General features: G+C 36.6%; 1 protein-coding gene across 1 annotated transcript in view; it reads left to right on the top strand.

Annotated features, from left to right (window-relative positions):
- SPAG17 (sperm associated antigen 17) overlaps positions 1-27270 on the top strand; it is a 218473-nt gene that overhangs the window by 93558 nt on the left and 97645 nt on the right. The window contains exons 16-20 of the mRNA XM_067710299.1: positions 2341-2402; positions 2961-3074; positions 10665-10819; positions 22846-23027; positions 24601-24692. Of these exons, the coding sequence (XP_067566400.1) occupies positions 2341-2402; positions 2961-3074; positions 10665-10819; positions 22846-23027; positions 24601-24692 (605 nt within the window). The remainder of the gene's footprint in view (positions 1-2340; positions 2403-2960; positions 3075-10664; positions 10820-22845; positions 23028-24600; positions 24693-27270) is intronic.

Genomic DNA, 27270 nt, shown 5'->3' with positions numbered 1-27270 from the left:
GGCTATAGGTTTAGATGTGCCCTTTATGCTTGTTGGGTGTTTTTTTAATAAAGTAACTGCTTTGCAGAGGGATCTTGTTATCTCTAAAGTAAAACAGATTAGGAAAGTTGTTTTTCAAAGGAATGAGAATGCATCCATTTCCAGATGTGTCAAAAACTACTGAATCACACTGTCAAGGGATTATGCGGTTGAAGGGAGAAATCAGGAAGAAAGAAAAAATGACTCTTGCTTTACTATTAAATAGAGAGTTCACATTAGTCTTAGAATGTTCTTTCCTTTGACAAAATAACTGGTGCACAAATTTTTAGAACATATTTTTTAAACTGGAGACTTTTTTCTGCTGGATCCTTAGACACAAGAGGGAATATCAGATCTCCCGGAAATCTGGCAGCCCACAGAATAGAATAATTTTTATTCCACAGATTTCATATCAATTGCTTCAAGGACACATGGGACATCATGGTCTATTTAGAGTTATAGTTGGCCTGAGTTTTCTCTTGAGTGGCTGTATTTATATAAATACTGAATTGTCTTTATAGTTTTCTTCTAAATCAAAATGGAACATTCATGCTGTCACCCTCACCAGCCCAAGGCGAGATGGAACTAGTAGTAAAGATATAAGTAGCTATGCTCCTAAAAGCAAGGAAAACATTGACCTATCCTGCTTAGACGTAATTAACTACTCCCTCTAGAAACCCAGATATGGTTCTCTTTGCCACAGAATGAAAACTTAAATCTTATGCTTACCCCCAAATAAGCTTTTGTTGTAGGATTTCTTCCACATTTCTTCTCTCTCTATGTGGCCCTGTATTTATTTCCAGTTTCAGTATATGGTATAGATTTCTCTCATTCAATCAAAAAATATATATATTTACTGAGTTCCTAGCATGTGTTGGTTGCTCAGAATTCAGTTAGGGAAAATAAGATAAAGTTCTTATTCTCCAGGAATTCACATTTGATATGGAGAGACAGACATAAACAAATATTATTAGGCACTGATAAATACCATGATCAAAAATAAAGCAGGATAAGAAGCAGAAGGCTTTTGAGGAGGTGACATTTGAGCAGCAATATGAATGAAGTAAGGGTTTGAAACAGATGACTATCTAAGGCAAAGCATGCCAGACAGAGAAAAGCAAGTTCAAAAACTTCAAGACACAACAAGCAAGCCGTGAGTCTGGTGTGGAATGAGCAAGGGAGAGTGGAAGGAGATGTGATTGGAGAGTTAAGCTGGAGCCATTTCATATATGACTTTGTAGGGATTAATTTGCTATTATTCTAAGGGTGATAAAAAGTCCGGCTGGCTGTTATTCAGCAGCATGACAGGTATGTTACAAGATTCACACCCTTACTCTATTACTTTGGTCAGATTTGGAAAATGCTATGTACTTTATCCATTTCTTTGTTAGGGATTCACAGTCACAAGAGCATGTTACAAACTCTGAGACATTCACAGTAAAGATGTCTATCCACGTGAAATATATATCATAGAACTCTTCTGTGTAACATTTGTTAACTTTAGTAATTACTGAAGCATGGTGATTCAGAAATCAACAGCATGATTCTGTTTCCTCTCTGTCCATTTATATGGCTGTTTGCTCGGTACTCAAGAAGGATATCATAATCCCAATTATCATATAAGTCTACTGTTTGGTCACAGGGAGAACTGATGTGCGTGACTCACATTGGTCCATGGTATGGGGCAGTGGAGTCCAGCTCCCGATTCATTTTATTCATTTAACTAACTTTTTAAAACTCTATAAGTCTGCAGATGCCCATTAAATGGGTTTAAAATTAATAAACAATTAATGAATGGAAAAACTCTACAAGATGGTATATAGTATTATTTTTTCTGGTAGGAGTTGCCTTTATCTGGTAGTTATCCTTTCCATACATCCCCTGCCCCTGTCCTAGTTTGTCACCCATAAGATATGACCAAGAAGTTTGAAAAGCCTTTGTGATAGCTGCCAGCATGACAAGACACAACAGTGTGTAGTGAGCAGTTGACATAGTTTAATCAGTAAATATTTGCAGCTTGTAAGGTAAAGGGACATTGTTAGAAGTGAGCCATACAGTCTGAAGGCAGACTGTCTAACATGATTTAGGAATGTATTGTATAGGAAGCTGGGTTCTTTTCAAAGGACTTAGCATAACTTTTCTAGGTAGACACTGATTGAGAATTATTGACACAGACACCTTTTTGGAGGCATGAAACATGCCTTTTAGGAATTACCTTTTCAGCACAGAAACCTAGATCATATGGCAACAAAAATGCACAGCGTTGACTAAAATGAGAACAAAGCCCAAACACAACTGGATGTTGGTGTCTTTGATTTACAGAGCGGACCATGAACAATGAGATCAAAGATAAAGCGGTCACGAATGCTGATCCTCTTGAAAAGGTAGGAAATTATTATTATAAATGTGTAGATGCGAGTAAGATGATCTGAGAAAACCATGAACTAAAAAAAGGAGAGAGAGAAGCTTAGCAGGAGAATGCTGATGCTAGAGGAGAAGGGATTATTCAGACATCCCCTGACCAGCTCCAACTGGAGAGAAAGGAGTTAATTTCACCAGCCGCTCAAGCAAAACTTCCAGGCTCCATGCTCCTCTCTAGACAGTGTGGCTTGGCAACGTCACGAACACCTGCTGACCATACAGCCATGTAGAACTAATGCTGTCTTGAAGTGAGTTCAGAAAACCTGCCTATAATTGCTAACAGGACTCAGAAGAGTATAACCTAACAATAAAAATATTTAGATTATGTTGCCCATGAAAAAAAAGTCAAAGGCATACTCTTTCTGGCAGCAGTTCTCTTAAAGTGTTGCCATATGGATTTATACATATGCAGATTTCCCCAATTAGATGGAGTGCATGCTGGTTAGTTGATGGAGTCCAAGAGGGCTCCGTTTGGACTTAAACAAATTAAGGCTGAAATTGGATTCCTATGATTTTTTTAGAAACCCAAGAAGATGACTGTGGAAGCAGAGTTAGAGGACATAAAGAAAATGCAGCAACGCAATCTAATGGACTGGAGTTTTACTGAACATTTTAAGCCAGAAGTTCTGCTTCAGGTATTAATGGTCTGTGAGTCTCTGGAAGACGGTCAGATGGGCCTGGAGAGGCATGGTGTGATTTAGAACAATTCACTTCTAGGTCACTCTCAGATCTAGTTCAGATCAATACTCCCATTTACTTCACCTATAAAGTGAGTTTAATCCCAGATTGAGCTTTGCATGCCCAAAATAGTTTAAAATATACTTTCTAAAAGGATGTTTTTTATAAAGTCTTTTAAGGAAAAAAATATAGATATGCATGACTGTTGCACATGTTTTTTTTAAAAAAACATAGTAATAAAAGTAAGACATTGGGAAGCAACCTTATTTTCCCCCATATTGCCTGGCAGTTCTCTTCAGTTTTCGCAACATTTCCAAGTATTTTCTGATACAATTAACGGGTCAATGGAAGTTGTGATAGCTAACATTTACTGAGCACTTACCATATGCTAGTCAATGATTAATATGTATTATTAGCTTATTTAATCTCTTCAATAATCCTGTGAAGTAGAAACTATTTAAATAGTAGAAAACTGAGGCACCTTGACCAACAGTAACTTTTGTCCAAGGTCACATGGCTGATGAGTGAGAGAAGCAAGATACGAGCCCAAGAAATCCAGCCCCAGAACTTGTGCCCTTAACCACTATGCAAAATAATGAGTAACGCTAAAATGAACTTCTTGTTGCTTTTACGTTTTATGCAAAAACCTGTACTCTTTTGTTTTATCTTTTTAATTTCAATTTTACTTTTATCAAAGTTTTACATCCACATTTTTTAAACATCTTTATTGGAGTATAATTGCTTTACAATGGTGTGTTACTTTCTGCTTTAAAACGAAGTGAATTAGCTATACATATACATATATCCCCATATCTCCTCCCTCTTGAGCCTCCCTCCCACCCTCCCTATCCCACCCCTCTATGTGGTCACAAAGCACCGAGCTGATCTCCCTGTGCTATGCGGCTGCTTCCCACTAGCTATCTGTTTTACATTTGGTAGTGTATATATGTCCATGCCACTCTCTCGCGTCGTCCCAGCTTACCCATCCCCCTCCCCATGTCCTCAAATCCATTCTCTACGTCTGTGTCTTTATTCCTGTCCTGCCCCTAGGTTCTTCAGAACCTTTTTTTTTTTTTTTTAGATTCCATATATATGTGTTAGCATATGGTATTTGTTTTTCTCTTTCTGACTTACTTCACTCTGTATGACAGACTCTAGGCCCATCCACCTCACTACAAATAACTCAATTTCATTTCTTTTTATGGCTGAGTAATATTCCATTGTATATCTATGCTACATCTCCTTTATCCATTCATCTGTTGATGGACACTTAGGTTGCTTCCATGTCCTGGCTATTGTAAATAGTGCTGCAGTGAACATTGTGGTACATGACTCTTTTCAAATTATGGTTTTCTCAGGGTATATGCCCAGTAGTGGGGTTGCTGGATTGTATGGTAGTTCTATTTTTAGTTTTTTAAGGAACCTCCATACTGTTCTCCATAATCATCCACATATTTTTAAAGCCAAAAAATTGTATAAAGAGTCTTACGAAAAATAACAGCTCCCACCCACTCCCATGCCAAAATTCCCAGAGGTAAAAATCTTCCAGGTATTTACCTGTTTCTTTTGTTACTTAATTGTCTCTCAGTAACAAGTATATTTAGTCTTAGTTTTAGTTTGGGGCATCATCATCAATTAACTCCTTCTTGAGAAGACAGCTTGCCCACCCTCCATATAACACACACTCAGACACATACACACACACACAAACACACACACGTGCACATACATTCATTCATACACTCCTACCCTCACAGCAGCATTTCTCCTTGCCATTCTCCAACACTGTTAACTATATCATAATTTTTGGTTAGATTTCAAGATTTACCTTATTTCAATTATATAAAAACTATTCACAACTGAACTGTATAGTATTCTATGATTACATTTCCTTTTCATTTGTTTAGTTTGTTATTCATTTATCATTACTACCCCCCAAATTCTCTACCAAAGAGTAAATCTCCTTTCAATCCATTCAGACCTGACAGGTATTCTATCAATTTTGTTGTCTAAGCAATGCCTTTCCTGTGTGCTCTCAACCTCTGGTTGCCCTCTACTTGTCTTCTGGGTTCACAGGGTCACACGTGAATAGGAATTTTGCCCAAGGAGGGACCAGGAACTGAGTCTCACCCATAACTGATTTTGAAGATATTTAGGTAAAATTTGGGCCTTAGAGTTGATGCTGGAAGGGGTTAAAACTTTGAGGGATATTGGGATTGGGTGAATATATTTTACATATCGGGAGGATATGAATTTGAGAGGCCACAGTGTGGATTCTTATGTGTTCAACAGTGTCCCCGAAAAGAATTTTTAGAATCCTTACACCACGACCTAAAAGTGTTACCTTATTTGGAATTAGGGTGTCTAAAAGATGTAATCAAGTTAGGATGAGGGCATTATGGTGAGCTCTAATCAAATATGACTGACATCCTTGTAAGAAGAAGAAAATACCAAGTAAAGACAAAGACACACAGGGAGAATATTTTGTGACCAGAGAGGCAGAGATTAGAATGAGGCAGATGCAAGCCAAAATACACCAAGGATTGATGGCCACTGCCAGAAGCTACAAAGCAGCAAAGAAAATTCTACCAATTTTCAGAGAAAGCCTGCTGCACAGCTGTGGTCCTGCGATCTCCCTTCACTATCATGGCCACGTCCTTTGCCTCTATTTCCAGTTAGATACTCTGTCCTCTGAATCCCATGTTATCCTCTCTCTTGGGTTACTCTTTTTGTAGGGGACTGTCTCTTCAAGTTGCTTCCATAAATTTTTGAGGCATTGGATGTTTGAAAGTATCTTAATTCTATCCTTACATTTGACTGCCAGTTTGGCTTTACATAAAATGCTAAGTTAAAGGGTACTTTCCTGGACTTCCCTGGTGGTGCAGTGGTTGAGAGTCCGCCTGCCGATGCAGCAGACACGGGTTCGTGCCCCGGTCCAGGAAGACCCCACATGCTGCGGAGCGGCTGGGCCCGAGAACCATGGCCGCTGAGCCTGCGCATCCAGAGCCTGTGCTCCGCAACGGGAGAGGCCACAACTGTGAGAGGCCCGCGTACCGCAAAAAAAAAAAAAAGTATTTCCCTTTGACATTTTGAAGGCATTCTTCAATAGTCTTTTAGCTTTCCAGATTGTCCTTGAGAAAAAAGAATGAAATTCTGATTCCTGATCACTTTAGTCTGTTTTTTTTTTTTTTCTTCTCTCTGTAAGGTTTTTAAGATTTTCTCTTTGTTCCAGTGTTCTAGATTTCCTGTTGATGTGCCTTGGTATGTGGTTCTATTCCTCATATTGTACTGGGGAGCCCAGTATAATCCAGAGACTCCTGTCTTTATATTCTGGGAAATGTTATACAATCATCACTCTAAATCATCTCCCCTCTGTTTTTTTTAGTCTTTCTTCCTGAAACTCCTATTATTCTGGTGTTGGACTTCCTGGACTGAACTTCCAGTTTCTTTACCTTTTCCCTCCTAGTTTACAACACCTTTTCTTCTTATTCTGGAAATATGGCTCTGCTTTTTCTATTGGGTCTTCTGTGTCTGTTGTTATAATGTTAATTTCTTTAAGTTCTATTTATAATTAAAAATTACCTTTATAGAGCACACTGTTCACATTCCCTGGTACCATATCTTCTCTTATCTCTATGAGGATATTAAAGTCCTTTGAAGTCATAGTGTCTTCTCCCTGCATTGTCTCTTTTCCTCAAATTTTTTTTTTAACTTTTTGTTTTTTGGGGGAGAGGAGGGGAGATTTTCATTTTTCATATTGGAGAATAATATCTAATGGTATTTGCCTCTTTGTTCATATTAATGAGACACTAAAAATATGATAGGAAGTGCTACCTGAGGTCAGGGTAGAGGGAAGTTGTCAACAACTGGACTTCGTTGTTGGGTAATTTGGCTGGGGGGTTTTCTTGGGAGACCCATCAGTGTTAAAGTATTAGTTCTGTACTCTTGGGCCATTTAGAGTCTCCAGGAAGAAAAGAAAAATCTAATCTCCTGTCTTCAAGATATAACTTACCAGTCAGGGTTTTAGGAGCTGAGTGATAGAGGGAAAGAGTTTAAGGTGTCTTCCCACTCAGCTTCCAGATCTGCGTTGTCCAATGTGGTAATCACTAGTCACATGTAGCTTCTGAGTACTTGAAATGTTGTGAGTTAAAGTGAGATGGGCTGTAAGTAGGCTATACACTACATAAGTATAGCTATATAAATGCTGTGCACACCAGATTTTTAAGGATTTAGTTGAAAAAGAAGGTGATACATTTCATTAGCAATTTTTACATTGATTACATATTGAAATGATAATATATTTTTGACATATTAGGTTAAATAAAACATACAGTTATAATTTTACCTCTTTAAAAATATGGCTACTATAAAATATGGCTACTATAAAATTTTATATTACACACATGGCTCACATTTGTGGCTTACCTTATATTTCTCTTGGACCATGCCAATTTAGACTTTTACAGAATTCTCTTTTTTCTGTGGTATAGGTCTCCTTCAGTGGTGCCTAGGGTCCCTCTTCTTAGAATCCACAGGGTCACCTTGTGTTGGTAATAAATCTCCCTTCTGCTGAGGTGGGAGACGGACAGTCCCCCGGCTGCTCAGGACTGTTGAGGCTTCTTAAAAGACTTCCTATTTTCAATGCCACTTTCACTCCACTTTCGGAGGTACCTCACTCTGCCATTTCTTAAGCCTTTCTGTATTTCTGCACACAGATAAAGTTCCGTCTGGTCTCTCTTAAAACTACTCTTAGGATTTGGCTTTCCATGTTCTGCTAAATCTGTTACCACTTATCCTTCTGCTTTCTACCTTCTAAAATGCTGTTGCCTTTGTCTCCTCTTCTGTGGCCTTCAACTTTGTGATATTAAAACTCAAAATTTTTACAGTTCCTTTACTGAGGGGTTAGGGAGTACATGTGTTTAATCTTCCATTTTTAACTGGAAGTTCACTTCAGACTATTTTGATTTAGCTCTGTCCTTCCCACTCCATGAAGCTTCACTTTTCAAGGTCACACATAATTGTCCTGCCAAACCTAAATGAACACTTATCTCTGTTCATCTTCCTTGACCTTTTCATCAACAAAGCTGATCCATTCCCTGTGATACACTCTTCGCTCTTGGTTTCCAAGACACCATACTGGATTCCTCCTCAGTGCTCCATTTGGAATTTTGTCTAATACTTCTCCTCCACCTAACATCTAAATATTGAAGTGCCTCAAGTCTCAGTCCTGAATTTTCTTCTTTCCTCTGTAAACATTCTTTTAATGATTTCATCTATTATATATGTCTAACCCTAATGACTCATAGAATTTTATCTTCCAAATTATCTCTATCTTGAGCTCCACATTACTGTCCCTACCTCTAAATTCCACTTGAATTTCTGATAGGCCTCTTAAATATTTAGTGTCCCACATGAAGCAGATAATTTTCCCACCTAAGCATGTTTCTCCCCTCATCCATCTCAGAAAATGTCACCATCAAGCCAAAAGGCTAAGAGTCATTCCTTACTTCAGCTTTTCCTTTGTCCTGCATGTCTGATCCATCAAGTTTTGAGGGTATAATGTCAAAATATATCTTCAAGCTCTTCACCATCTCCACTGCTCCTACTTTAATTCAAGTACCATCCTCTCCATCTACTGTAATATCCTCCTAGTCATCAGCCTGCTCCACTCTTGGTCCATGCCAATCCCTTCTGTCCATATCAGATGTTCCATCAATTTCATCTTCTTAGACACACATCTCTGAACTCCAGAATTCTCTAGAAAAATCTTAATCAGATTTTGGAGAAAAATCTTACCTATCTTGTTCATTTTGTTTTTCTAGAACCTACATGGTGCCTGGCACATAGTAGGTCTTCATTTTTAATGAGAAAAGTAGTTAATGAGAACAACAATATTAATGCAGAAAAATAGGTAAAAGCCAAGTGTCTAAAATTTATTTTATTGGAGTATAGTTGATTTACAGTGCTGTGGCCAAGTTTTTAAAAAGGACAGGAAATACATTGTATGAAAGCTTATCAAATATTAAGAACAGCTACAGCTCTGAGAAACTTAGTGCTATTAGCAAACAAAATGCAGTAATTTATAAAAAAAAAAAGAAAACATAATGTACAATTTGAATTTTCACAGGAATGTAAAGTTGAACACTAGAATATCTATTAATAAAATTTAACACTTTAACAGATTAAAGAATAAAAAAGAACACCTAAATTGATGCAGAAAAATCATTTGATATGATTTAATAGTCACTAATGATTAAGAACTCAGAGCAAACTAGTAACAGGAGGAACTTTTCTAACCTAATAAGGAGTATTAGGTTACATAAACCCTACAGCAAACAAAACAAAAAACAAAAACATACTTAATAGATGTCTACCCCAGCAGTCAAAGTAAATGTGGAAACACAAAGATTGTGGAGCTCTCTAATACAAGGAAGAATACAGGTTCATCAGAAATAAAAATATTTGTTTTTTGGACTTAAAATATGAAAGGAATTTGCCAAAAAAAGTAAAGTAATGGATAGCACCCCACATAGCAAAATTTTTTAAATGCAAAAATATTTACCACATGTGTGTTTCTTGTATTGGCTCTCAGGGAACAGATGTAAAAATTTAAATGCCACTTCATAAAGACACTCATAGAGGGGACTAGATTGGGGAAGTACATATATTATTTTAGTTATGCTACCAGTGTAAAATTGAAAGCAAAAGTAAAACAGTCCTTTCCTGACATAATGTGCAATTCCATGCCTTCAGATCATCTGAAAGGTAGAGAACAGAAAGCTGCCACCACCGAATTGATATAGACAAGAAAAACAAAACCCCACAGCTGTCTAATTGCTTTCCCTATGCATATATTTCTTTATGTTGGTTGGCATAAGGAAAAGGCAACAGGACAGTGAGCTGCCTACTCTGCCCCTCTGTTTGTGGCTGCAGTTGCAATGCTGAAGATAGAATGTTTTGGAAAGGGCCAGGGATAGAAGTCATGTAGAAACAATATCAGGAGGACCGCTCACAGCATGTCTCTGTACTACAGCGTGGTGTAGTGGAGAGCACTGTGTGGAGTGTGAAATGTGACATGTAGAGTCGAAAGACTGGTATGAGCCCTGGCACCAGAACTTAGGGACTCCATATTCTTGGACGAGTATCTTATCCCCTCTTGGCCACAACTGATGCTGAAAAATGCAGCTTTTAATATTTTGAAATGGAAAAAATAATCATACCTATTTATCTGGGGCTTTTATGATGACAAAATGAGATGATCTATATGAAGGCATGGAAAACGTTAAATAAAAAACTCCTAGACTTAATTATTATCTCCCAGCGTTAATGAAGAACACTTGAGCAAATGCCTCTATGCCTTTAGCCTAGGATTTGTTTTTCTTTAAAAGTTGCTAAAATGCTCCTGAAAACGTCTGCCATCTATGCTCTCACCTTGACTAACATCATGGAGATAAGTGGAGAAAAAGAAGGGGGCAGAGAAATGCCCTAGCAGGAAACCCTTCTCTTGGGATAAAAAGACACAACAATGGATTTGTTTTGATTTTCAGGTTCTTCAAGAAGCCAATCAGCAATACAAGTGTATTGATTCTTATTACCACACCCAAGATAACGCTTTACTGTTGGTCTTTCATAATCCAATGAATTTGCAACGTCTGCACTGTGAACATTGGAACATTGCTCTTCACTCTAATGTTGGATTCAGGTAACCAACTTAGATAGTTTGGTTAGTTAGTTGTCTTAGCTTAGTTTGCTAGTTACCTAGTTTTTAGTTCTTATAGCCTAAGCTGGGTGGTTAAACTTGATAAAAACATTTGTGTGATACTATAGATTCAATTCAGCTCACCAAGTTGAATGTGTGTGCCAGGCACTGTGATAGGCATTGAAACTATCTCCCCAAGGAAGACAGATGTCATTCCCTATCCCATTGAATCTAGTGGGGATATTACTAAATTACATTTGATTCATTTAGACTCCAATAAAACAGCCTCTGAAAGATTTAAAGTAGGAACTACAAAACATGACATTCTGCATGCTGGTTTGTGGTAACTCCACTTGATCTAGGGAAGACTCAAAAGTAGGGCAGTTGAGTGGCACATGCAGTCAGGTTCCCAGCAAACTGAGGCCTCTAGGAATCAGTAATTTTTTTTTCTTCCCAGATCCTTATTCCATTGCTAACTTAAAATTTTGCTTTCTCTCCTTATTAATAATGAGGACTTTTCATTATTTTTCAATACTGGTTAATGTATGTTCAGTATTTATTATTTGTATAGAATTGTTTTAGTCCTAAGGGATACAGAAAGATAGGACGAACATGGTCCTGTATAATAATTGGGGAAACAGGTTGTGTGCATACATGGGAACACACATTTTAAAGTCATGAGATGATTTTTCAAAATTAAGGCACACAACAGATGTACCACAACATACATGGTTGTGTGCATACATGGGAACACACATTTTAAAGTCATGAGATGATTTTTCAAAATTAAGGCACGCAACAGATGTACCAAGCTAATATCTTAAACTGTGCTTTTCTTTGTTTTGTTTCTCATTCCAGTAATTATATTTTTCATTTCTTTGCCGACTAGGACTTCCAATACAATTTTGAGAACATCCTTGTCTTGCTCTAGGTTTTGAATATTCATCTATTAAGTATGTTTTTGCTTTTGTTTTTCTGCTGTAGGGTTTATGTAAATACTCCTTATTAGGTTAGAAAAGTTCCTCCTGTTACTAGTTTGCTCTGAGTTCTTAATCATAAGTAACTATTAAATCATATCAAATGATTTTTCTACATCAATTTAGGTGTTCTTTTTTATTCGTTAAAGTGCTAAATTTTATTAATCGATATCCTAGTGTTCAACCTTATTCCTGTGAAAATCCAATTTGTCCATTATGATATCTTTTTTTATAAATTACTGCATTAGGTTTGCTAATAGATTATTTACAATATTTGGACCTGTATTCGTGGGTAAGACTCAGCTATAATTTTCCTTTCTTTAAACGTTCTTGTCTGGCTTTCGTATTGGGATTTTATTAGCTTCGTAAATTAATGGGTGGATGTTCTCCTTTTTCATTTCTATTTTTTGATTTTCTGAATGAGTTTGTGCAAGACTAAGATATATGTTCCTTTGGCATATGGTAAAACTTCCAAATAAGAATATCTGGACTTGGGATGATGTTTAATTACTGATACAACTTCTGTCATGGTTATTAGACTCTTCGGGATTTCTATTTATTTATTTATTTACTTATTTATTTATTTTAACATCTTTATTGGAGTATAATTGCTTTACAATGGTGTGTTAGTTTCTGCTTTATAACAAAGTGAATCAGCTATACATATACATATATCCCCTTATCTCCTCCCTTTGGCGTCTCCCTTCCACACTCCCTACCCCACCCCTCTAGGTGGTCACAAAGCACCGAGCTGATCTCCCTGTGCTATGCAGCTGCTTCCCACTAGCTATCTATTTTACATTTGGTAGTGTATATATGTCAATGCCACTCTCTCACTTCGTCTCAGCTTACCCTTCCCCCTCCCTGTGTCCTCAAGTCCATTATCTACATTTGAGTTTTTGTTCCTGTCCTGCCTCTACGTTCTTCAGAACCTCTTTATTTTTTTAGATTCCATATATATGTGTTAGCATACGGTATTTGTTTTTCTCTTTCTGACTTACTTCACTCTGTATGACTGACTCTAGGTCCATCCACCTCACTACAAATAACTCAATTTTGTTTCTTTTTATGGCTGAGTAATATTCCATTGTATATATGTGCCACGTCGTCTTTATCCATTCATCTGTCAATGGACACTTAGGTTGCTTCCATGTCCTGGCTATTGTAAATAGTGCTGCAATGAACATTACGGTGCATTTCTCTTTTTGAATTATGGTTTTCTCAGGGTGTATGCCCAGTAGTGGGATTGCTGGGTTGTATGGTAGTTCTATTTTTAGTTTTTTAAGGAACCTCCATACTGTTCTCCATAGTGGCTGTATCAATTTACATTCCCACCAACAATGCAAGAGGGTTCCCTTTTCTCCATACCCTCTCCAGCATTTACTGCTTGTAGATTTTTTGATGATGGCCATTCTGACTGGTATAAGGTGATACCTCATTATAGTTCTGATTTTCATTTCTCTGATGATTAGTGATGTTGAGCATCCTTTCATGTACTTGTTGGCAATCTGTATATCTTCTATGAAGAAATGTCTATTTAGGTCTTCTGCCCATTTTTGGATTGGGTTGTTTGTTTTTTTCATACTGAGCTGCATGAGCTGCTTGTAAATTTTGGAGATTAATCCTTTTGTCAGTTGCTTCATTTGCACATATTTTCTCCCATTCTGAGGGTTGTCTTTTCATCTTGTTTCTGGTTTCCTTTGCTGTGCAAAAGCTTTTAAGTTTCATAGGTCCCATTTGTTTATTTTTGTTTTTAGTTCCATTTCTCTAGGAGGTGGGTCAAAAAGGATCTTGCTGTGATTTATGTCATAGAGTGTTCTGCCTATGTTTTCCTCTAAGAGTTTGATAGTGTCTGGCCTTACATTTAGGTCTTTAATCCATTTTGAGTTTATTTTTGTGTATGGTGTTAGCGAGTGTTCTAATTTCATTCTTTTACATGTAGCTGTCCAGTTTTCCCAGCACCACTTATTGAATAGGCTGTCTCTTCTCCACTGTATATTCTTGCCTCCTTTATCAAACATAAGGTGACTGTATGTGCATGGGTTTCTCTCTGGGCTTTCTAGCCTGTTCCATTGATCTATATTTGTTTTTGTGCCAGTACCATATTGTCTTGATTACTGCAGCCTTGTAGTACAGCCTGAAGTCTGGGAGCCTGATTCCTCCAGCTCCATTTTACTTTCTCAAGGTTGCTTTGGCTCTTCGGGGTCTTTTGTGTCTCCAAGCAAATTGTGATATTTTTTCTTCTAGTTCTGTGAAAAATGCCATTGATAGTTTGATAGGGATTGCATTGACTCTGTAGATTGCTTTGGGTAGTATAGTCATTTTCACAATGTTGATTCTTCCAATCCAAGAACATGGTATATCTCTCCATCTGTTTGTATCATCTTTACTTTCTTTCATCAGTGTCTTATAGTTTTCTGCTGTAGGTATTTTGTCTCCTTAGGTAGGTTTATTCCTAGGTATTTTGTTCTTTTTGTTGCAGTGGTACATGGGAGCATTTGCTTAATTTCTCTTTCAGATTTTTCATCATTAGTGTATACGAATGCAAGAGATTTCTGTGCATTAATTTTGTACCCTGCTACTTTGCCAAATTCATTGATTAGCTCTAGTAGTTTTCTGGTAGCATCTTTAGGATGCTGTATGTATAGTATCATGTCCTCTGCAAACAGTGACAGCTTTACTTCTTTTCCAATTTGGATTCCTTTTATTTCATTTTCTTCTCTGATTCCTGTGGCTAAAACTTCCAAACTATGAATAATACTGGTGAGAGTGAGCAACCTTGTTCCTAATCTTAAATGGACATGGTTTCAGTTTTTTACCATTGAGAACAATGTTGGCTGTGGGTTTGTCATATATGGGCTTTATTATGTTGATGTAAGTTCCCTCTATGACTACTTTCTGGAGAGTTTTTTTTATCATAAATGGGTGTTGAATTTTGTTGAAAGCTTTTTCTGCATCTATTGAGATTATTATATGGTTTTCATCTTTCAATTTGTTAATATGGTGTATCACATTGATTGATTTGCATATATTAAAGAATTCTTGCATTCCTCGGACAAACCCCACTTGATCATTGTGTATGATCCTTTTAATGTGCTGCTGGATTCTGTTTGCTAGTATTTTGTTGAGGATTTTTGCATCTATGTTCAGCAGTGTTATTGGCCTGTAGTTTTCTTTTTTTGTAACGTCTTTGTCTGGTTTTGGTATCAGGGTGATGGTGGTCTTGTAGAATGAGTTTGGGAGTGTTCCTCCTTCTGCTATATTTTGGAAGAGTTTGAGAAGGATAGGTGTTAGCTCTTCTCTAAATATTTGATAGAATTCACCTGCGAGGCCATCTGGTCCTGAGCTTTTGTTTGTTAGAAGATTTTTAATCACAGTTTCAATTTCAGTGCTTCTGATCAGTCTATTTATATCTTCTATTTCTTCCTGGTTCAGTCTCAGAAGGTTGTGCTTTTCTAAGAATTGGTCCATTTCTTCCAGGTTGTCCATTTTATTGCCATATAGGTGCTTGTAGTAATCTCTCATGATCCTTTGTATTTCTGCAGTGTCAGTTGTTACTTCTCCTTTTTCATTTCTAATTCTGTTGATTCTTCCTCTTTTTCTTTATAAGTCTGGCTAATGGTTTGTCAATTTTGTTTATCTTCTCAAAGAACGAGCTTTTAGTTTTATTGATCTTTGTTATTGTTTTCTTCATCTCTTTTTCATTTATTTCTGATCTGATAGTTATGATTTCTTTCCTTCTGCTAAGTTTAGGGTTTTTTTGTTCTTCTCTCTCTAATTACTTTAGGTGTAAGTTTAGGTTGTTTATTTGAGGTGTTTCTTGTTTCTTGAGGTAGGATTGTATTGCTATAAACTTCCCTTTTAGAACTGCTTTTGCTGCACCCCATAGGTTTTGGGTCATCATGTTTTCATTGTCCTTTGTTCCTAGGTATTTTTTGATTTCATCTTTGATTTCTTCAGTGATCTCCTGCTTATTTTGTTTAGCCTCCATGTGTTTGTATTTTTTACATTTTTTTTCCTGTAATTGATATCTAGTCTCATAGCGTTGTGGTCGGGAAAGATACGTGATATGATTTCAGTTTTCATAAATTTACCAAGGCTTGATTTGTGACCCAAGATATGATCTATCCTGGAGAATGGTCCATGAGCTCTTGAGAAGAAAGTGTGTTTTGTTGTTTTTGGATGTAATGTCCTATAAATATCAATTAAGTCCATCTTGTTTAAGTTGTCATTTAAAGCTTGTGTTTCCTTATTTATATTCATTTTGGTTGATCTGTCCATTGGTGAAAGTGGAGTGTTAAAGTCCCGTACTATGATTGTGCTACTGTCAAATTCCTCTTTTATGGCTGTTAGCATTTGCCTTATGTATTGAGGTGCTGCTATGTTGGGTGCATAAATATTTACAATTGTTATATCTTCTTCTTGGTTTGATCCCTTGATGATTATGTAGTGTCCTTCTTTGTCTCTTGTAATAGTCCTTATGTTAAAGTGTATTTTGTCTGATATGAGAATTGCTAGTCCACCTTTCTTTTGATTTCCATTTGCATGGAATATCTTTTTCCATCCCCTCACTTTCAGTCTATATCTTTCATTAGGTCTGAAGTGGGTCTCTTGTAGACAGCATATATACAGGTCTTGTTTTTGTATCCATTCAGCCAGTCTATGTCTTTTGGTTGGTGCATTTAATCCATTTACATTTAAGGTAATTATCAATATGTATGTTCCTATTACCATTTTCATACTTGTTTTGTTTTGTTTATGTAGGACTTTTCCTTCTCTTGTGATTCCCGCCTAGAGAAGTTCCTTTAGCGTTTGTTGTAAAGCTGGTTTGGTGGTGCTGAATTCTCTTAGGTTTTGCTTGTCTGAAAAGGTTTTAATTTCTCCGTGCAATCTGAATGAGATCCTTGCTGGGTAGAGTCATCTTGGTTGTTGGTTTTTCCCTTTCATCACTTTAAATATGTCCTGCCACTCCCTTCTGACTTGCAGAATTTCTGCTGTAAGATCAGCTCTTAACCTTATGAGGATTCCTTTGTATGTTATTTGTTGTTTTTCCCTTGCTGCTTTTAATATTTTTTCTTTGTATTTAAATTTTGATCATTTGATTAATATATGTCTTGGCATATTTCTCCTTGTATTTATCCTGTATGGGACTCTCTGCACTTCCTGGACTTGATTGACTATTTCCTTTCCCATATTAAGGAAGTTTTTAACTATGGTCTCTTCAAATATTTTCTCAGTCCCTTTCTTTTTCTTCTCTTCTTCTTCTGGGACCCCTATAATTTGAATGTTGGTGCATTTAATGTTGTCCCAGAGGTCTCTGAGACTGTCCTCAATTCTTTTCATTCTTTTTTCTTTATTCTGCTCTGTGGCAGTTATTTCCACTATTCTGTCTTCCAGGTCACTTATCTGTTCTTCTGCCTCAGTTATTCTGCTATTGATTCCTTCTGAGAAATTTTGATTTCATTTATTGTGGTGTTCATCATTGTTTGTTTGCTCTTTAGTTCTTCTAGGTCCTTGTTAAATGGTTCTTGTATTTTCTCCATTCTATTTCCAAGATTTTGTATCATCTTTACTCTCATTACTCTGAATTCTTTTTCAGGTAGACTGCCTATCTCCTGTTCATTTGTTTGATCTGGTGGGTTTTTACCTTGCTCCTTCATCTGCTGTGTATTTCTCTGTCTTCTCATTTTTCTTAACTTACTGTGTTTGGGGCCTCCTTTTTGCAGGCTGCATGTTTGTAGTTCCTGTTGTTTTTGGTGTCTGACCCCAGTGGCTAAGGTTGGTTCAGTGAGTTGTGTAGGCTTCGTTGTGGAGGGGACTAGTGCCTGTGTTCTGGTGGATGAAGTTGAATCTTGTCTTTTTGGTGGGCAGGACCACATCTGGTGGTGTGTTTTGGGGTGTCTGTGAACTCAGTATGATTTTAGGAGGCCTCTCTGCTAATGGGTGGGGTTCCCATCTTGCTAGTTGTTTGGCATGGGATGTCCAACAATGGAGTTTGCTGGTCGTTGATTGGAGCTGGGTCTTAGCATTGCGATGGAGATCTCTGGGAGAGCTCTCGCTGATTGGTATTATGTGGGGCCAGGAGGCCTCTGGTGGACCAATGTCCTGAACTTGGCTCTCACACTTCAGAGGGTCAGGCCTGACACCCAGTCGGAGCACCAAGACCCTGTGAGCCACACGGCTGGAGTGCCTTCAGAGTTGGAGATGCTGGCCTGCAGTGTCTCTCCTTCTGTGCTGCACATTAGAATCACCTGCTTCTTCCTTGCTTTGCCCCAAAGGTAGTGTTCCACAGAGAAAAACAATAGCCTTGAAAACAGTCACAGCTCTGAGATGGCTTTTTTCCTTTGTGCTTAGTCGGGTTTCCCTTGCTCACAGGGAGCCACATGCAGAGGCATTGCATCCGGCTCTTCCGACCAGAGTTCCTAGTGTGGAATGGCTGCCACCAACACTTCAGCTCAGGCGAGCCATGTGCAGAAGTGAGGCAAAGGACGCTGCATCCAAGATGGCAGCCAGGGACCGTGTCTTACCATTAAATTTATAAACACACATTTTTACTTCAGGATTAATCCCTTTCCTTCCTTTTGTTAGATTCAATTTTCTTAGCTCATTCTTAGCATGCGATTTTTAAAAGTCATACATTCTATTTATATTCTTCTAGAAGTTACACTTATCCTTTTAAATCACATATTTAAACCTTTTTATATAATAGCTAGGGTTAAAGAATATTAATATCATTTCACAGAAAATGTTAAAATCTTTAACATATTTTCACTTACTCCCAACAAATCTCCTACCTTTGATTTAGAAATTGCCTAAAAATTTTATTTCCAATTGTAAAGTAATATTTTTTAATCATAAATAAGTGGCATAAATAGTTGCCTACATTTAATTGTAAATTTTATTATTTCTTAACTCTTACTTATATCCCATGTTGTCTTGGATGTTTTTTCTTAATGCAGCTGGAAGACATTTGTGAGTAGTTCTTTCAGAAAGTATCTGTGGGTGGCAAATTTCCTGAATCATTGCATGCTGAAATATTCCTTATTTTGTTATCTCATTTGAAATATATATATCCGTGTTCTCTCATCACAGATCAGTAGTAATGATTCTGGGTTTTGTTTGAAATGCAGACTTATTGAAAGGTCCTGAGCATAAGAGAGACATGATATGACTTAAGGATGAAACAGATCTTCCTACTTGCTCTCTCTAGAATAGACTACAAGGGGTCGAAGGTAGGAACAAGGAGACTTGTTGGGAGTCTATGGAAGCAATCCTAGCAAAAGGTGGTAGTGACAGACCAGGACGGTAGTGGTAAAGGGAGTGAGAAGTGATCAGATTCTGAATGTATTTTAAATATGTTTTAAAAAATCATTTGGATTTCCTGACAGATTGGAAGAAGAACATGAGAAACAAGAGTAGTCAAAGATAACTTCAGGGTATTTGACCTATTCAACTCAACCTGATGACAAGTGCAGACTTGCCATCAGCTAAGAGGCCAAAGGGCTTGATGAGCAGTTTGGAGTGGAAGATCAGGAGTTTGATTTGGGGCATGCTGAGTTTGAGATATCTTCTACCTTCCAAATAAAGATGTTGTGTAACCATAATTCATAGTCTACAATTTTCAGTTTCTTTCTTTCTCTTTTTTTAGGCAAATAAGGTATTTTATTATTAAATTTTTTTATTATTTTTAACTTAATTTTTATTGGAGTATAGTTGCTTTACCATGTTTTGTTAGTTTCTGTTGTACAGCAAAATGAATCAGCTATACCTATACATACATCCCCTCTTTTTTGGATTTCCTTCCCATTTAGGTCACCACAGTGCATTAAGTAGAGTTCCCTGTGCTATATAGTATGTTCTCATTAGTTGTCTATTTTATACCTAGTATCAATAGTGTATATGTGTCAATCCCAATCTCCCAGATCCTCCCACCCCACCCCTTTCTCCCTTGGTATCCATACGTTTGTTCTCTATGTCTGTGTCTCTATTTCTGCTTTGCAAATAAGATCATCTATACCATTTTTCTAAATTCCATATATATGCATCAATATATGATATTTGTTTTTCTCTTTCTGACTTACTTTGGTCTGTATGACACTCTCTAGGTCTATCAACATCTCTATAAGTGACCAGTTTTGTTCCTTTTTATGGCTGAGTAATATTCCATTGTATATATGTACCACATCTTCTTCATCCATTTCTCTGTTGATGGACATTTAGGTTGCTTCCATGTCCTAGCTATTGTAAATAGTGCTGCAGTGAACACTGGGGTACATGTGTCTTTTCAAAGTATGGTTTTCTCTGGATATATGCCCAGGAGTGGGATTGCTGGATCATATGGTTACTCTATTTTTAGTTTTTTAAGGAAACTCCATACTGTTCCCCATAGTGGCTGTACCAATTTACATTCCCACAAACAGTGCCGGAGAGTTCCCTTTTTTCCACACCCTCTCCAGCAGTTATTATTTGTAGACTTTTTTCTTTCTTTTTTTTTTTTTTTTGCGGTACGCGGGCCTCTCACTGTTGTGGCCTCTCCCGTTGTGGAGCACAGGCTCCGGACGCGCAGGCTCAGCGGCCATGGCTCATGGGCCCAGCCGCTCCGCGGCATGTGGGATCCTCCCGAACCGGGGCACGAACCCGCGTCCCCCGCATCAGCAGGCGGACTCTCAACCACTGCACCACCAGGGAAGCCCTAGACTTTTTTTTTTTTTTTTTTGCAGTACGCGGGCCTCTCACTGCTGCAGCCTCTCCCACTGCGGAGCACAGGCCCCGGACGCGCAGGCCCAGCGGCCGTGGCGCGGCATGTGGGATCCTCCCAGACCGGGGCACGAACCCGCGTCCCCCGCATCGGCAGGCGGACTCTCAACCACTGCGCCACCAGGGAGGCCCTGCCCTAGACTTTTTGATGATGGTCATTCTGACTGGTATGAGGTGAAACCTAATTGTAGTTTTGATTTGCATTTCTCTAGTAATTAACAACATTGAGCATTTTTTTCATGTGCCTATTGGCCATCTGTATGTCTTCATTGGAGAATGACTATTTAGATTTTCTGTGCATTTTTTGATTGGGTTGTTTGTTTGTTTTTTTTATTGAGCTGTATGTGTTGTTCGTATATTTTGGAACTCAATCCCTTCTCTATCACATAGTTTGCAAATATTTTCTCCCATTCTGTAGGTTATCTTTTCATTTTGTTTATGGTTTCCTTTGTTGTGCAAAAGCTTTTAAGTTTAATTAGGAGCCATTTGTTTATTTTTGTTTTTATTTCCATTATTCTAGGAGACAGATCCAAAAAAAGTATTGCTGCAGTTTATATCAAAGAGTGTTCTGCCTATGTTTTCCGCTAAGCTTTTTATAGTGTCTGGCCTTACATTTAGGTCTTTAATCCATTTTGAGTTTATTTTTGTGTATGGTGTTAGGGACTGTTCTAATTTCATTCTTTTACATGTAACTGTCCAGTTTTCCCAGCACCACTTATTGAAGAGACTATCTTTTCTCCATTGTTTTGTATATTCTTGCCTCCTTTGCCATAGATTTTAATTGCCCAGAAGTGTGTGGGTTTATTTCTGGGCTTTCTATCCTGTTCCATTGGTCTATGTTTCTGTTTTTTGTGCCAGTACCATACAGTTTTGATTACTGTGGTTTTGTAGTATAGTCTGAGTCTGTAGTATAGATTCCTCCAGCTCCATTCTTCTTTTTCAAGATTGCTTTTGCTATTCAGGGTCTTTTGTATTTCCATACAAATTTTAAAAATTTTGTTCTAGTTCTGTGAAAAATGCCATTGGGCATTTGATAGGGGTTGCATTGGATCTATAGATAGCCTTGGTTAGTATGGTCATTTTAACCATATTGATTCTTCCAATCCAAGAACACAGTATATCTTTCCATCTGTTTGTGTCCTCTTCAGTTTCTTTCATCAGTGTCTTATAGTTTTTGGAGTATAGGTTTTTTGCCTCCTTAGATAGGTTTATTCCTAGGTATTTTATTCCTTTTGATGCAATATTAAGTGGGATTGTTTACTTAATTTCTCTTTCTGCTATTTCATTTTTAGTGTATAGAAGTGCAACAGATTTCTGTGTATTAATTTTGTATCCTACAACTTTACCAAATTAACTGATGAGGTCTAGTAGTTTTCTGGTAGTATATTTAGGATTTTCTATGTATAGTACCATGTCATGTGCAAACCATGACAGTTTTACTACTTCTTTTCCAATTTGCATTTCTTTTCTTTAAAAGAGATCAAGAATTAAAGAAAATAATGAAGCAACTTGAGTATAGAATTCATCTAGCTTTATTTTTTCAAAACTTTTATCCTCACTTTCATACAATTTGACAGTAACTAATCTTTATTGTCAAACCTAAATATTTCAACTTTTTTCCCTAGCAACAACTTTCTTTGGACATTCATATATTGTAAGTGTACATAACATTTAGTTAAAATAATTACAATAATCTGTATAAATAGAATAAATGGATTTGGGAGCAAATATTACTGAATCCTGGTAAGCAATAAGATGCTGATGTATACATAAATGCACAAGCAGCTTAGGGTGTAGTATTTAGGATGTGGGTATTCAAGGGCCAGTAAGTTTTATAGCAAGAGTGCAGTGTTTCAGCTAGTACAGTGAGTCACTTAGCTGGTAGTCAATTAAGATAGTACCTATTGTGCTATAAAATTGCCCTAAAAAGAGATTTTGCCATATTACTCTCCAATTAATAGCATTGAGAATGACTGTTTCTCCAAACCGTCATCAACTCTTGGTATTATCAAGCATTTTAATCTTTGGTTTGGATGGAAATATCTAATTTTTAATTTTATACATCTTTAATCATGAAGGAAGCTGAACAATTTTCAAATGTTTATTGGATATTTATATATGACTACTTTGTACAAAATATATTCTAGGATATATTGCTATTACATTTGTTACATGGGCAATTTAGAATCAGTTCATTTTTTTAAATTTCATTTACACAATCAGTATCTTAAGCACTTGTTGACTTTAACTAATATTAGCTCAATTGTCACCTGCTGTTCTTTGCTTTTTTTTTAGGAATTATTTGGAACTTGTTGCAAAATCCATTCAAGATTGGATCATAAAAGAAGAAACTGTATATCAGGAAGCTAAAATGGCTGAGGAAATCAGTAGGACCAAGAATGAGCTGGAAATAAAATCTTCTGCTGGTACCAAAATTTCTTCTACTAGCAAAATTTATTCTATTAAAAAATCTAAAAATAAGTAACCAGTTGAACTTATACATAAGTCCAAAGACATTCTATTTATTAATTTAATCAAGACAGTGAACATTTCAGGATTAAAAAGAGTTATCCACAAAATTTCTGAGACTCTTCACTTTCCCTAAAAAATAGAATAGCTGCATTCTAAATATGATGAAAATATTTGTTGTATATTGATTGATACTTGTCTTATATTGACCATACTTCCTGCCAGATCTGAAAGATTCAATCTATTCAGATCCAGTGTGATGCTGAGAAATGCCAAATGTCTTTATTTTACTGGGATTGATAGGTTCACCTATCTAAGTTTTGTTGGCAATATGTGAGTTAGATTCAGAGTCAGTATGTCTCCGTAAGAATCATTATGGCTTCCAAAGTGAGATTAAAACAAGACCTTCCTTAGAAGAGTAAACAAAATAGTCCCGAGACTAACTGGGAGTTAGAATTTAAAAATGAAGGAAAAACGGATTACTGGGGGCCTGTGACATGGACTCTACAGGATGTTGGATCAATAGATATTTTCATTTTTGTTGTTGTCAATTTTCTTGGCTTTGATGCTGTCAGTCAGAGAGAAGAGGGTGAGAAAAAGAGGAAGGATACTTGATAAATAAGTGAAATGTTGAGGTAATTCATCTGGAAAGTAAAGATATTTCACTGGGTTCGTACAAAGGAAATGAGCTCTGTGTGAATAATACTCATTGTTTCTGATAACCAAGTTGAGAGTGATTTCCTATAAAGAAGCAAAACTATATAATTTCCAAAGTTTTTGCAACCACTATAAACTACCAAAGCCAATTTGCTTGGCTTGATTCTAAAATAAAACTTGGAAAACCAAGTCAAAGATGAAGCATTCACCTTTCACCAAAGTGGTTACATAATCCATCCATCAACTCAGCCTTCCTCCTGATGGGGTGCAGCAGGACAGCACTAGGTAATTGGAATACTCGATGGGACTATCTAAAAAGACAGGTAGGGCTGCCCTCTCACAATCGTGTCCAGGCCATACTTTACTGTTAGTAGCAAAAATTGTGGGTTGACTGCCTTTTCTTTATTCTGCTTCTGAGCAGAACCAAAAGCTTAATAATTATCTGGGTGTCTATGGACCAAATTCAGAAAATGGTTTATTTGGAATTGGGATTGGAATACACCTGGTAGGTATTGCATTCAGTTTGAGGCCTCTCAAGTCAGGACAGATGTAAATCTTCACAACAGAATAACTATGATGGCAAGAGGAGGGCTTCAGTATAGAAAGAAAAGTTACATTTGTTCTGTGTGGTCTTAAGGGGTTAAATTAGGATTAATTAGGTTAAAACTCTAGTGAGAGAGAGTCCAGTTCACTAAAAGCTTCAAAATCTCAACACTTTGAGAATGGAATGTACTGCCTCCACAGATGGTGAGTTGTTCATCCCTAAAAGAGCTCAGTTCCACTTCAGATGTCTACTCTAGAGATGGCAAAAAAAGAATTCAGAGATGAGTGAATGGGGATCCCCTACAACCCAGACGCTTGGTCCTTCGATGAAACCTTATTTTAGAGAGTTTTACTAAGAAATTTAATTTTCTCTGATTATAGGTAACAAAGAAATGAGCAAAACAGAGATATCAGATCAAGAAAAAGAAAAAGAGAAGGAAAAGATTCCTTTTATTTTAGAAGGCTCTCTCAAGGTAATCCAAGGAAAGACAAATGACACTGACAAATCACAAGGTCAAAGTTATTTTGTGCTAGTTTGTGTGGTATAACAGGAAATGATCTTTCTGCTAAACTTGAAATGACAGTGTCTCCACCAAGCTATTTCCTCCATCAGATGATAAGCCTTTAGGAAACTATGCCAAAATCCAGGGCAGTGCTTTGTTCATAGTTGGTAAACTCTCTGCATCTGCTGCAGGAAGTTGTTTTTGTTTGCATTTTTATTGGAATTTTTAGTTACAAAAGTAATACATGCTTTTATAAGAAATCAAACTTAACCTGGCTGTCCTAAGACCCTAAAGTCAGAAATATTAATGATTTGGCATGTTCTATGCTTATACAAGCATGCATGCACAAATATAAGAGAGTATTCATGTTTGGTTTTGGTTTAGGTTTGGTATGTTTGTTTTTAACTCTGCTACATGCTTTTTTCTCTTGGCAACACATCATGAATATCACTTCCGGACAGTATCTAGAGATCTAACTTATTTTCATAGCATTATATTAGTCTATGATTTGGATGTACCTTAATTTATTAAACAATTTCCTTAGTAATAAATACCACTTTTTTCTATTTATACAGAAATATTTAACTTTTATGTAGTCAAATCAATCATCTTCGGCCAAAATTTAAAAGACACAATGCCAGATTTTGTCAAGGATGTGAAGTAAAGTAAATTCTCATACACTGCTGATTGAAATATAAGTTGGTACTTCCACTTTGGAAAATTGGACATACATACTAAAGTTAAGCATATGATTTCTCTTTAACCAAATAGTTTCACTCCTAAGTATATACCTAATATACTTATGCATGCATGTGTTCACCAAGACACATGGACACAGTTTTCCTTGCAGCATTATTTTTAATTCTCCCAAACTGGAAACAATTCAAAGATTCATCAGTAGAATGCCTAGAATGGTTCATGTAATGAAATACTATGCAGCTCTGGAAATAAATGACATATAGCTACACACAGAAATACGGATGAATCTCACACACATGTTAAGCAAAAGAAGAGAAAGTTAAAAGACTATATACCTTATGTAGGATTTTGTTTACATAAGTTTTTAAATAGGCAAAGTTAAACTAATGTATTAAAAATTAGGATGATATTTGCCTTTGGGGCAGTACAAGTGGGTGGTAATTGAGGAGAAGCGTGAGGAGGGCTTCTGGGGAGCTGGAGGTCGTCTGTTTCTTGACCTGGTGGTAGTTTTACAGGAGCACTTACTTGGTGGTAGTTCATTCAGCTGTTCACTTAGGATTTGTGCTCTTTTTGTATGTACGTTACAGCTTGTCAAAAAAAGCATTTTAAAAATCTGTCATTTTTTTTTTTATGGTTTTAGGGCTTCTGTGTTTTTGGTTCCATCAGGTTGATTCCACCTTGAGTTTGTATGTTAATTTTCCTTCACTCTCTTAGAATATTTTCATAGATATCCTTTTTATATTCAGAGATCTAATCTATCTGAAATACATGTTTTGTAGCATAATGTAAGGGTCTTTTTCTCTGCCAAAAGGACTGTCATTTTACTAGTACTATTTAATTAAATGTAATATTAATCCCCACCCCTTAAACAAATTGGAATATTGATATGTCACATATTAGGTACCCATTTTTTAATCCATTTTTATAGATCCCTATAAAATGATAAGAGATGTCCTGAACTCTTCTGAACACTATAGTGTCTACTGAGTGTTTGTGTCCTTCAAAATTCACATGTTGAAAACCTAATCCCAATGTGATGGTATTTTAAACCATTTTTGAATGCTGTATTCTGTTTCAGTTAATTATTCTTATACAAGTACCATACTATTTTAATTCCAGTAGCTTTGTTGTAAGCTTATAGACTGTGTAGGCAGGAGCTGATTTTCCCACCTCCATCAGTATGTAATAACCCTCAAAAGAGCATTGGTTAAGACTGGTGAGCCTCCCTGGCTTCTTGGTATTAATGATAAAGATAATTACATGGCAAATCTTTAAGTTTATTATTATTTGCTGCTTAATCTTAGTAAATTTTTAAAGTATCTGTTGGTATTGAAACTAATATCTATTGGGGTTTTTTCCCCTTTATTTAGGAGATATATTGAATTATGGAGATTGATTTAACAATATGAATAACCTTTGTATTTCTAAAACAAACTTCTCCTCAGCATTTCCTAAAGTTTAGTCCTTATCCCACAAAACCACATATGCCGTAATTGCCTAGGTATCTCTGGGGGGAGGAGAGACTTAAAATATACGTGTTTTCACTCCATTCTAACTGATCTTTGGGAATAGAACCTAGGAATTTTAATTTTTAGTTAAGTCCCTGGGTCCATCTTTATGTACATTATTGATGAAAAATTATAGCACCATTTTTTTCATGGAATGTTATTATTTTAATATTTTAATTAATATTTTAATATTTAATTATTTTAATAAATAACTTACTCTGTTCTGATAGTATTTTATCTAGAATTTTTGTGTCTATGATGAATGAAATGATAGACTTTTGTGTTGTTCTTAACAAGCATTACTATTAAGGTTACGTTGGCTTCTTTTTTGCGGGGGGAGG

Source organism: Pseudorca crassidens, chromosome 2 (genome assembly GCF_039906515.1).
Source record: "Pseudorca crassidens isolate mPseCra1 chromosome 2, mPseCra1.hap1, whole genome shotgun sequence".
Taxonomy (NCBI): Eukaryota; Metazoa; Chordata; class Mammalia; order Artiodactyla; family Delphinidae; genus Pseudorca; species Pseudorca crassidens.
Note: the sequence above shows the minus strand (reverse complement) of the source record. Positions and strands in the feature narration are given on the sequence as shown.